Source organism: Gracilinanus agilis, chromosome 2 (assembly GCF_016433145.1).
Source record: "Gracilinanus agilis isolate LMUSP501 chromosome 2, AgileGrace, whole genome shotgun sequence".
Classification (NCBI taxonomy): domain Eukaryota; kingdom Metazoa; phylum Chordata; class Mammalia; order Didelphimorphia; family Didelphidae; genus Gracilinanus; species Gracilinanus agilis.
The window spans coordinates 542,317,683-542,330,596 of record NC_058131.1 but is presented as its reverse complement, the minus strand read 5'-3'; the positions used below and the strand labels follow the sequence as shown (position 1 = coordinate 542,330,596).

The 12,914-nt window shown below is 34.8% G+C and overlaps 1 protein-coding gene across 1 annotated transcript in view; it reads right to left on the bottom strand.

Moving 5' to 3' along the window:
• Positions 1 to 12,914, bottom strand: part of FAM214A (family with sequence similarity 214 member A) — a 104,785-nt gene that overhangs the window by 36,022 nt on the left and 55,849 nt on the right. The window contains exon 2 of the mRNA XM_044665158.1: positions 1,581 to 1,765. Coding sequence (XP_044521093.1) covers positions 1,581 to 1,765 — 185 coding nt within the window. The remainder of the gene's footprint in view (positions 1 to 1,580; positions 1,766 to 12,914) is intronic.

The following is a 12,914-nucleotide window of genomic DNA, read 5'->3' as shown; positions in this document are numbered from 1 at the left end:
AAGCAAAGTAAATTCCTATCAATACATTAAGTTACTAGGTAGAATTTCTTTTCTTTTATTCCTTTAAAAAAAACAACACCTTACCTTAGGATTCCAAGGCAGAAGAGCACTAAGGGTTGGTCAATGGGTGTTAAGTGACTTGCCAACAGTCACACAGATAGGGTGTGTCTGGGGCCAGGACCTATCTCTAGACCTGCCTAATAGGAAGGATTTCTAGGGATGGCAGGTTACTTCCTCCTCACAGAAAAAATACAGGTTTTCCTCACAGGCTATCAAACAAAATTTCATTGAGAACAACTCTGGCTAGAACAACTTATTCAAACAATTACTAAAGATGAAAAAGTGCCATCCATAATATTATTATTTACCTCACCTAAGACCAAAATACTTACATCTAAATGAACCTAATATCAGAAAAGGAAACATAGAAGAATAGGAAAAAAATCTAGCCTAGGAGCCAGGAAGCCACGGGTTCAAGCCCTGCTTTTGAGGACAAGTCACTTAACCTAGTGGTACTCTAAGTAACTCTAAGAGTTTAAGTTACAGAGAAGATACTGCCCTTCATTGGCAATGAAACTTATTGGGGAGCTCCCTATTCCTATTTAAACACTGGGAAAATAGACCCTGCTCATATTAATTTTATCCTTGTCTTTTATGTAATAAATTATACATTTTATATACTTCAACAAAAGCATGATAAGATGAGACAATTAGCAAATTCTATTAACCTGAGCTTCAATATTATCTATAAAATGAAAGAGTTGAAATGGATAATCTCTTAACTTTAACTTTACTGAGTCTGTGATAGGTAGGTAATGGATCATTATAACAGACAGTTCTTTATCATGTAAAAAAGAAGAATAGATAATATATCACAGTATAAAAGTAAAATCTGCCATAAAAACCAACATATTTTTATTTTCAATATTCAGACTGTGGCCTCCATTTGCTTCATAAGGTAATTTGTCTTCCTCCTGTTATTCAGACTCAGGTTTGCCACCAAAGAAAGGAAACTTTTGCCAAAGCTTTCTCCCTACAGGGAATAGCAAGCTGGATCCAGAGACCATTTGTACTGGATCTATAGTTAAAAAAAAATACAGAACTCAGTCTTCAGTTAAGGGTATGAGATATGAATTAAGTCAAGATTGAGAGCTACAAGCCAAAATGAGTGACAGTTGCCCAAAATTAAGAGTTTGGTTTTTTTTTAAGTTTAAAAAAATAGTGCAATACTAAAGACAATGGTATAATAAAGGTGGTAATACTACTAAAAGACCTAGTAGGGGCAGCTGGGTGACTCAGTAAATTGAGAGCCAGGCCTAGAGGTAGGAGGTCCTGGATTCAAAACTAGCCTCAGAAAAAAAAAAAAAAAAAAAAAAAACTAGCCTCAGACGCTTCCTGGCTATGTGACCTTGGGCAAGTCACTTAACCCCTATTGCCTATCCTTTACCACTCTTCTGCCTTGGAACCAATATACACAGTATTGATTCAGGATGACAGGTAAGGATTAAAAAAAAAAAAAGGTCTAGGGAAAATGGTGACCAGTATAAGATCATAGTAATAACACATTTATATAGTCATACCTGGGCCAGCTTATCACTGCATTCATGTTTTGCTGTTACTGGATAACTTGACTGTGCTGGAGGGCAATGAAAGCTTTCAGTTCGACCTTTGACGGAACATTCAGGTGTTCTGCCTTCTGTAATTAACAAGGCTAGGGAGACCAAGAATTCTTCTGCATCATATTCAAAGTATTCATCTAATGTATCTGCCATTAAAAGATAAGGGAAAAAAAGCTTTATGTTAATATAAAAAACTGATCTTATTGGTATCATTCCTCAAAATGCTTTTAATATACAATACCTTTCAATTTCAGGAATACTACTTACTTTAGTACAGGAAAGTAAAAAAAAACCCTTAATGCCTAGGTTCCAGTTCTGCAACTAATTTAACGTGTTATCCTATTGAAATTATTTCTTGGTGTACCTTAATTAAAAAGCAAATACTTTATGCATGTATGTATGCATTGTGATACATATGGGATAGATGTCACAGGTTTTCTAAGATAGTATCTATCTAAAATATTTCTCTTTTGAGAACTTTTAACTATTTAACATTGAAACTATTAAGAAATTTCAAAATTGGGACAGCAAGGTAGCTCAGTGGATAGTCAGGCCTGGAGACTGAAAATCCTGGGTTCAAATTTGACCTCAGATACTTTCTAGCTATGTGACCCTGGGCAGGTCACTTATCCCCAATTGCCTAGCCCTTACTGCTCTTCTGCTCTGGAACAGATACTTAGTATTGATTCTAAGACAAAAGGTAAGGGTTCAAAAAAAAAAAAAAAGAAAGGAAGAAATGCAAAATTTTTTGCAAGTGGTAAGTTTTTTAAAGGTATATAAGGAATATTTCTCACAAGAACTCTAGGAAGTAAATGAAGTCAACCAACACTAAAATAAAGATACACAGAAGTTGTAAAAGATGGTACACCAACAAGCACTTATTAAGTGTTTACTATAAGCTAAGCACATATGGCCAAGTGCAGGTGATTCAAATAAAGAAAACAAATGGTTCCTTCACTTGAGGAGTTCATATTTTAATATGAAGAGACAACATGCAAACAATTATGAAGAGACAAGACATATACAGGGCAAGTGGGAGGAAATCCCAGAGGAAAGGGGAGGTTTTTTGGTGGGGGAGCATGAGAAAAGCCCTTTGGGGAGTTTATGATAATAGACTGTAACTCTGGAGAGAGGTTTGAGCTACATTTGTATACCTAAAAATCAAAAAAGATGATAACTAAATTCATCAGTGAAGACATCATCAAGGGAGCTAATATAGAAGAAGAATAATGTTTAGGGTCTATGAGAGAAGCTCTGGGTGAACATCCATGGTTAGTGGATTTGACTTGGATTAAGAACAAAAAAAGAGACTCAAAAGAAGCCTTCAGAGGAGAAAGAGGAGAGCACAATAAGGAAGTATTTTTTAAAAAAGGCAATAAGAAAGAAATAGTAAATGCTCATGAAAATTCAAATATAATACCATCCTATATTATAAAAAATCTATATAGCTTGAGGGGAGGGAGTTCACTGTATAGTCAGTGTAGCTGTGGTGGTGAATACTCACATTCTAGCTGTAAAATCCATGAAAGCTATGTTATATTTGCGAATAGAAAAGCCAACGCAATTGTGGTCATAAGGCAAAGCTAACCAACCATGTTGCCATGATTTTTGCTTTGGAAAATGATAACTTTACTTACAGTATACTATGCGAGAAGGATATAGCTATTGTGTTATGAACTGTGGGGGGAAATAAGTTTAAGATATCTCTACTCATACTATCAAGTTGAGGTTAAATCTGTTCATAAAAACCTTAATGAGAAAGGTGATATAGTGAAAAGAATACTAGATTTGTAGTCAGGGGCCCTGGGTTTAAATCCTGGCTCCATTACTCTCCACTTAGAAAACTCTAGGAGAGTTTCTGTAAAATGAAGGAACTGAACTAGAGAACCACTGAGGTCTCTTTATAGCTCTAAATATACATTTCTATTAATAAACAGCATAAAGCATTATGAAAACAAGTACCAAACTGCTGCTCTAAGACTCTAAAGAATTGGAGGGGCCGGGCCAGATTCTGAAGGAATTTGACACCTGGGTCTTGGGAGAATAGGCAGACATGAGGAAGAAAGGAGAAAGAGACACTTTAAGCAGAGAAAACAAAGCAGAGGCTCAAAAGCAAGAATGCACATGGTATATTTGGAAGGAAGAAAATAGAACCTGATACTTAAGACCAGCCACAGGCATTCTGAGAGATAAGGCTAGGACTAGATTTTGTTGGGCTTTCAATGCTAGGTAGGCTCCAGAGGTTGGACAATGGAAAATTACACAAGACTGATGAGCAAGGGAGTGACTTGGTTAAAGCAGTATTTTGGGAAGATTCATGTCATAGTATATAATTCAGGATGGACTGGAGCAGGGAGAAATTCAGATAATTAAAGTCATAATAATTTGATAAACAGAACCATAAACTTTATACCTAGAAGGGACCCAGATCATATAATTCAATTCTCCCCAATCTTACAAAGAAATTATAGTCTAAAGAAATAAAATGACTTTCTCACAGTCACATAACAATTTAGAACCAGATCTCAACAAAGTACAGTATATCTTTTCCACTAGTACCTGTCAATAAAACTGTACATGTTGAAAAGATTGTAGGGAGTTAAGGAATGAATGTATAGTGAGGAAATGAAGAAAGGGTGATAATAACTATCATAACATTATTGTACCTCCTGGATCACTGCCTGGCCATGGCAGAGGGGCTTCAGTAGCTCAGTGCAACTGTGAGATTACCCAAGACAGACAGGTCATGGTGGAAAGTTCTGACAAAAGGTGATCCAATGGAAAAGGAAATGATCAACCATTCCAATATCTTTGCCATGGTTATACCTTATTGGGCAAGAGCAGAAGTCATCTACAAATAGCAAAGAATTCAGCAGCTGAGCCAAAATCAAAAGGAAGCTCAGCTGTAGCTGTGTTTGGTGATGAAAAGTAAGTCATATGGTACAGATCAGTATGGCACAGGAACCTAGAATGTAAGATCTATAAGCAAAGGTAAGGTGGATGTAGCCAAACAGGAGATGGAAAGTTTAAATATTGATATCTTGGGTGTTAGTGAACCTAAATAGATGAGAATGGGTCATTTAATTTAATTCACATTTAATTTGTATGATCATTACATATATTTCAGCACCAATAGTTGGAACTTAGACATGTATTACTGTGATACTGAATGACTTGCTTTGGATTTAATCATCATTCTGTCATTTTTGAGATTATATCCTAGCATTACTTTTCCTTTTATTGACTATGAGGGCTACTCTATTTCTTCTAAGACTGGAAAAGGAGTACAATAAGGCTGCATACATTTAACTTATATGCAGAGTACACACAGGCTAGATTAATCAAAAGCCAGAATTAATGCTATCAAGAGAAATATCAATAATTTCAGACATGCAGACAATAATACTCTTAGCAGAAAGTAAAGTCTCCTGATGAAGATGAGAGGGGAGTGTAAAAGCTGGTTTGAACTTTAATATTTGAAAAACGAAGATGATGGCAATTGGTCCTATCACTTCCTGGCAAATGGAGTAATAAGAAATGGAAACAATGTCAGATTTTATATTCTTAAGGATTACTGCAGAAAGCAACTATAGCCATGAAATTAAAAGACACTTGCTCCTTGGAAGGAAAGTTATGGCAAATCTGTACAGCATACTAAAAAGCAGAGATATCGCTTTTGCCGACAAAGGTCCATGAGTCAAAACTATGGTTTTTTCAAGTAGTGATGTATGGTTCTGAGAGTTAAGACTAAAGAAAGCTGAGTGCTGCAGAATTGATGCTTTCAAATTGTGGTGCTAGAGAAGACTTTCCAGAGTCCCTTGGACAGTGAGGAGATTAAATCAATCAATACTTAAGAGGAATTAATTCATACTATCACTGAAAGGACAAATACTAAAGCTGAAGGTTAAACACTTTGGCCAACATAATGAGGAAACAGGACTCATTGGAAAATATGCTGATGCTGGGAAAGCTTAAAGGCAAAAGAAGGGGATGGCAGAGGATGAGACAGATAGACAGCATTGTGGAAGCAACTAATATATGTTTGGACAGAAAGTAATGGAGAACAGAAAGGGTTGGCATGCTATGGTCCCTGGGGTCATGAAGAGTCTGAAATGACTGAACAACTCAATAACAACAACAATAAGAACAATATTGTCATTTTGTATAACTCTTATTAACATTTTTGAGTAATGTGATTTTGGTAATATTAAGTATTATTATATTTTTCTATTTCCAAAAGGTTACTATATTCACTAGTGGAAGGGAAATTATATTAAAATACAAAAAAAATCTACAATATGTAACTTCAATTTGATCCTTTGCAAGGTAAAATTCTTGGAAAATAGTCACATATTACCAGCACCTTAAAAAAATCATCAAATTCAGACTTGTTGCACTCGTGCTAGACTAATAATGATAACTTCCTCTTGAGCCTCATAGCAATAAATACTAAGAACAATTCTATAGGACTGCTTAGACAACTTGATCGTCATGATTATTTCTAAGCTATTGGGATCTATGATAAAAACTGATGTTTTTCAATAAGGTCAATGGATCAAAATCAATTGTGCTTACAATTAAAAGAAGAGCTAGGAAAAAAAACTTTGGAGAACAAGGGTATATAATGTGTCCCCTTCTGTATGGCTAATCTTACATAATATCAAGTATCATTTAATGCTTATAAGTTGTCAAAGAAAATTTTAAAAATTCATTTTGACATAATAAAGATGTGAATAATTTATCAGCCATACTTTGGTGTTACCTTGACATTCCAGATAAGGGGAACATTTGAATGGATGAGAAAAGTTAGGAAAACACTAGCCAAATGCCTAACAGTTTTATTCTTTTTACAAATATAAATATTTAGATAAAATATATTGATAAACTTTTTTAAATAAAAGGTATCCTGGCATAATATAATCAAATGAAAGACCTATTATAATGAGGGTTATGAAATGTTACCTATCTTCCCTTTAACAAGTTAAGGCAAAGCCACTTTCTTTATATTTCAAGATGTCCTCTTCTGATCATTAATCTAGGTCACCCTAAAATATATAGATTATAAATCAGGAGGCAAGAATTCCAGTCCTAACAGTACCACTAACCACTAACTCACTCATTCTGTGACCCTGGGCAAACCAATCAGCCCCTGGGCCTCAATATTCTCATTTACAAAATGAAGAGTCTGTACTGCTTGATCTCAAAGGTTCCTTTCAAGCTTTAACAATGATTCTCTCCAGAATCTTGTCTTTGCTTAGAAAGCAGAGAAAAAAAAAAGGGAGTATATCAAGAATTAAAAAGTGAGGGTTTTGCTGTTACATAGGGAAAAAGAGGAAAATCAAAGAAGACAAATACTTAGGTAGATGAGGTGATGGTAATGGACAATGGGGACAAGGCAGTTAACTCTTATTTTGTTTCCATTTCCTTTGCTGAGGAGAATGATCTTTAAATGAGAAAGGATATAACAAAAAGAGATCTGATAAGATAAGGAGAGAGTAAGAGAATATTTAACTGTCTGGGCTAAAATCAGTTAATGAAGCCCAGATTAAACTATATCACAGAGTACTAAAAGAATAGCTGTTAGGACCAAGCTTCTACTATAACAATAGCAGCTGGTACAATTCACATTTGTATAAAGCTTTAAGGTTTACAAAGTGCTTTCCTTACATAACTCTGTACACTTGGTAGCACAACTTATCCCCATCTTATATATAAGGAAACAGAGACTCTGAGAGGTTAAATAATTTGTTAATTGTTATGACCTACTAAATGTCTGAGACAAAAGTCTAACCCAGATTTATTGACTTCAAGTTCAACACCATATCATGCTGTCTTTTCTTTTCGCTCTCTCTCCCTCCTTCTGTCTTAGAATGGATACTGTGTATTGTGTATTAGTTCCAAAGCAGACCAGGGATGAGGGCTAGACAATGGGAGTGGTGGTGTTTCAAGTGACTTGCCCATTGTCACTTGAAGTGACTCTACATTCCTTCCCTTCCCCCTCCCAGGGGTGGCAGGGATTCGATCTGGGTTATACATGTATTATCATGCAAAATATATTTCCATCTTGTTCATTTTTATGTCAGTAATCTTTTAAAACACAAACCCCAAAATATAAATCTAAATAAATAATTTAAAAATCACATACTTTCATCTGCATTCTGACTCCCAACAGTTCTCTGTCTGGAAGTTGATAGCATTTTTTGTCATAAGTCTCAGAATTGTTTTGGATCACTGTATTGCCAATAATATCTAAGACTATTACATCTGATCATTCCACAATATTTTAGTTCCTCTGTATAGTGTTCTACTGGTTCTGCTTATTTCACTCTGCATCAGTTCATGTAGTTCTTTCTGAAATCGTCTATTCATCATTCCTTATAGCACAATAGTATTTCATCACCATAATGTACCACAATTTGTTCAGCCATTCCTCAGTTGATGGTCATCCCCTCAATTTCCAATTCTTTGCCACCACAAAAAGAATAGCTATAAACATTTCTGTATAAGTAGGACCTTTCTCCCTTCTTTTTTAAAATCTCTCTGAGATACAAACCTTGTAGTGGTATTATTGGGTCAAATATGGATGAAATGTATTTTTTTTTAACCCTTACCTTCCATCTTAGAATCATTACCGTGTATTGGCTCTATAATGATTCTAAGGCAGAGGAGCAGTAAGGGCTAGGCAATGGGGGCTAAGTGACTTGCCCAGGGTCACACAGCTAGGAAGTGTCTGAGGCCAGATTTGAACCTAGGACCTCCTGTCTCTAGACCTGGTTCTCAATCTACTGAGTCACCTAGCTGCCCCTAGTGAAATGATTTTTTAAAATCAAATATGAAGATATCAAACCAAAACATAGCTAACATATTTGATGACAGAAATCAAGATCCAAAAAAATTTAGATAAGTTAAAACAGTGGGCTGTATCAAATAAAATAAAAATGAAAAAGATAAATGTAAAGCCTTATATTCTTGGTTTCAAGAAATCACTTAAAAAACAAAGTTTTTGGAGGTGCACCCGTATAGTATAGTTTATCTGAAAAAAACAAAACCAAACCTGAGATTTTAGTGGACTGCAAAGCTCAAAGAGTTAGATGTGGCAGTCAAAAATGCTAATGTAATCATAGAATATATCATGAAAGGTATAGTATACTCGATAAAGGCATTGCTGTACTCTGCTCTGAACAACTGGAGTATTGTGCTTGGTTCTAGGTGCTAGTTTAGGAAAGGCTGGATAATGTTCACAGAATTGTGACCAAGATGGTGAAAAGCCTTGAGATCGAGGCATATGAGAATCTGTAGCAGTAACAGTTTGCTGAAAACCATACTTTGCACTCTTTAGTAACCCAGTTTCAAATGTATCCTAATTACAGAAACCACTGCTATTTTCATAATTCTTTCATCAGTCTCTTATTTGACTCCTAAAATGTAATCAAGTTTACCTTGATAGCTCCCACTGATAATAAAATGCCAATTAATTTATTTGACCCTACAATTCTATCACTCTATCTTACTTCTTTTTTTATTTTCTAAACAACTTCAGTTCCCAAATGAATTTCTTCCCTTCTAATTCTTTCCTTCAATCTGGAAGCATAAAATCAAAAATCATTCCCGTCAAGTGAATGAACTAATTTCACCAAGGTCAGGAATAGTTTTTACTGTAAATTTTTAATAAAATTTCTGATAATAGACATTTTCTGATACTGATGATCTTCCCACCTTCCCCCATGCTTGCTGACTGATTTTCCAATAAAATCCCTTGCTAATAAATCTTTTACTTCTACAGCTACCACATTACAAAAGGTTCTTTGATACTTCTACTCATTCACAATTGATCTCTTATTGATATTACTGATATTAAAAGCAGCTGTAACTCAGAAGTCATTTGCTCTCAATCTCCCATACAGATTGATTCGTTTAATACTTGCATGAATTAAATTTAATACTGTAAAATCAGAAGTTTTTTCTTTCAATTTCCTAACTTTTGTACCTAAATCATTCTCAACCATCTCTCAAAGGTATGTCTTGTGAGCTTTCCTAGATCTTCAAATGGAATACATTGCCTTTTCTACTTCCCTTTCTTCACTTTGTTCCCTACCCATTCTACTTCTTTACCCCTGCACTCTCATTCATACTTGGTTATACTCCAGCTAGGTTTCTGAAGTTATCTCTTCAGTGCTTTTCCTAATTCCAATACCTTCCACTTAAAGTCAATTATTTAAGAGGTTGATGAAAAGTATCTCTTCCATTATTCATTGTCACCTTCTCTTCAATATGAAGACTTTATATATATATATCTACATTATGATTTTCAGGCTTATTTCTATATCTCTATTTCTCTCTTCCCCCAAATCTTTTCTTCTATAATCAAGTTAATTACTTATCACCAATTCATTAACATAATCCTTCAATTGCTTTTACTGGTCTCACTGTAATGGCAAGCATTTCTAGTACAATATTGAATAATAATGGTGATAATAGATATCTTTGCTTCCCCCCTTAATCTTAATGAAAAGCTTCAAGTTTATTCCCATCACAGACAATGCTTGCTCTTGGTTTTAGATAGACATTACATAGCATTTTAAGCAAAGCTCCACTTATTCCTGTTTTTAATGGGAGTGGGTGTTGTATTTTGTCAAAAGCTTTTTCTACAACTATTGAAATGAGCAACAATTTTTGTTATTGATATAATTATGCTTATAGTTTTTCTTATATTGAATCCACCCTGCATTCCTGGCATAAATCCAGCCTAGTCATAGTTTATAATCTTTGGGATACACTGTAATTTCCTTATTAATATTTTATTTAAAATTTTTGCATCATATTCATTGGAAACATTAGTCTATAGCAGTGATGGCAAATCTAGGGCACGGATGCCAAAGATGGCACAGAGAGTGCTCTCTGTGGGCATACCCCACAATCCCCCCAGTTCATTACTAGAAAGGTAGAGGAACTCAGGTGGAGCTGCTCCCTTCCCCCCCTCCACTGTGCCTGAAGACATTTTTTCACAACCCCTTGTTCCTTTGCCCAGTAGCTCAATAGGAACACATAGGACATAAGGTGGGTGGCTCATAGGTGGCAGAGCTACAGGGGAGCAGAGAGGTCAGACCACTCCCCTCACCCTTTCTACACTCCCTGAGAGCATTCCTTACTTCACTGGCCCCTCCACCCATCAGCCTAGTGGAAGTGCTTCCTCCCTCCTCTGTGTGGGGTAAGGAGGTTGGGGGGGGGGTAGGGTCAGGGTATAACCAGCATGTGGTGGTGGGGAGGGGCACAGCACATGGTCTCTGGGAGGTGGGGGTTAGTGGGCACTGCACTCAGTCTGGGGGGTGGGGGTGGGGCCCGGCACTCCATTTCTAAAAGGTTCGCCATCACTGGTCTATAGTTTTCTTCCTGTTTTGACCCTTCTTGGTTTAGGTATCAAAATCACATTTGAGTCAAAGAAGGGATATGAAAAGATTCTTTACTTACTTATTTTCCCAACAGTTTAGTATTGGATTATAGCTTGTTTAATTTATTTTTTTCTAAAATGAGATTATTTAAATTGAATTTAAATTATTTAAATTAAATAAATAAACCTGGACAGTTTTTTTGGTTAATACTTATCAACTTCATTAAAATTGTTAGTTGATTGGCATATAATTGGGTTAATTAGTTCTCTTCACTACCTGTGAATTTATCTTTTTCATTCTTGGTACTGGCGATTTAGTTTTTAAAAAAAATCAAATTAGCCAATTTATAGCAAATCTAGGTTGTTTTTTTTAAAATCAAGCTTCAAGTTTTATTTATTAAGTTGAATAGGATTTTTTGGTTTTGTTTTCAACTTTATTAAATCTCCTTTGTTTTTTAGGATTTATATTGCAGTATTTAATTAGAGGATTTAACATTTGATATTTTTCTAGTTTTTTTAGTTGCATGCCCAATTTATTAATCTATTCCTTCCCACTAATGCAATCTATATAAATCCTTTGATTCTGTTATCAGATATTTCCATCTTGACAGTTTCCTATTTTAGCTGAGAATAAGGACTACAATCATTACACATCTCCACCAAGAGATCATTTTAAAGAATTTCTATTGCTTAGAAAGTGCTATGGAAAATTTCTGGGCCATATTTTTGTGTGTGTGTGTGTGTGTCTGTGTGTGTGTTTCAGGGGACTACTGAGAGAACACTTAGTGACTTATCTTGCATTCTTCAAAAAAGAGAAAGCATCTCCTTTGCTTAGAGAGTGCTATGGAAAATTTCTGGGTCATATTTTTTTTATGTGTGTGTGTTTCAGGGGACTACTGAGAGAACACTTAGTGGCTTATCTTGTATTCTGAAAAAGAGAAAGCATCTCCTAAAACACCTAATATTTATATGGTTACTTGCCCTACCCTATTTATCCACTAGGATTCTTCATTTTTAGGATAAGAAAAAATCGAACTGTAAATGAAAAGGCACTTTTTATAATACAATGCAAAACCAAACCTGACTGCTTCCAATAGGTTCTAAGATACATAGATGAACTAAACAGATATGAGGGAGTCAAAAGTGAAGTAATAAATATAGTTACTGGGAGAACTTATTTGCTTTGTCTGAGTTGTTGTGTGTTTTTTTTGTTTTAGTGTTTTCATTTATATATACTGAAAATGATGATAACTGCTATCTAGCTATTTCATAAATAGAGTAGAAAAGAGAAATATATAAAATATGCATGCAAAAAACTTGCAAAGTGCTTCATAAATCTATATGACTATATAATAACCCAAATAAGTTTTATCATGAATTTCTATAGCTGCCCACTCCAATACCAAAATTTTCATTATGGAATGGCATGTCATGAAATGAAGAGGACTCAGAATTCCGGTCAAATATTTCAACAATACAGTTTAAGAGAATAAAATTTAGGTGATAATCTCTCTAATGGAATAGCTGAATCAGTGTATCTACTGACAGAACCAAAGTGATATGAATAGCAAAGTCCTCCATGTTGGCTTTCTGACAAATTTTTGGAATTGAAAACTCACAATAGCACAAGAATTGTTACTGTTTCATGAAAAAGCATAAGACAGAAAATAAGCTGAACTTTAAAACATTTGAAATAACTTATTTTTCAAAAACCCACCCATTCCAGATATAATCGAGTAGAGATCAATAACATCTTACTTACAAGCTGAAGACTAGTTTTTACAAACCATCTTATGTCATGGTAATAGTATGACTGTACAAAAAATAAGCTTTATAAGATATAAATATTCTAAAATGGTTAATTAGGCAATCCAAAACTATAGTAAAACCCATGCTTCTTTTCATTC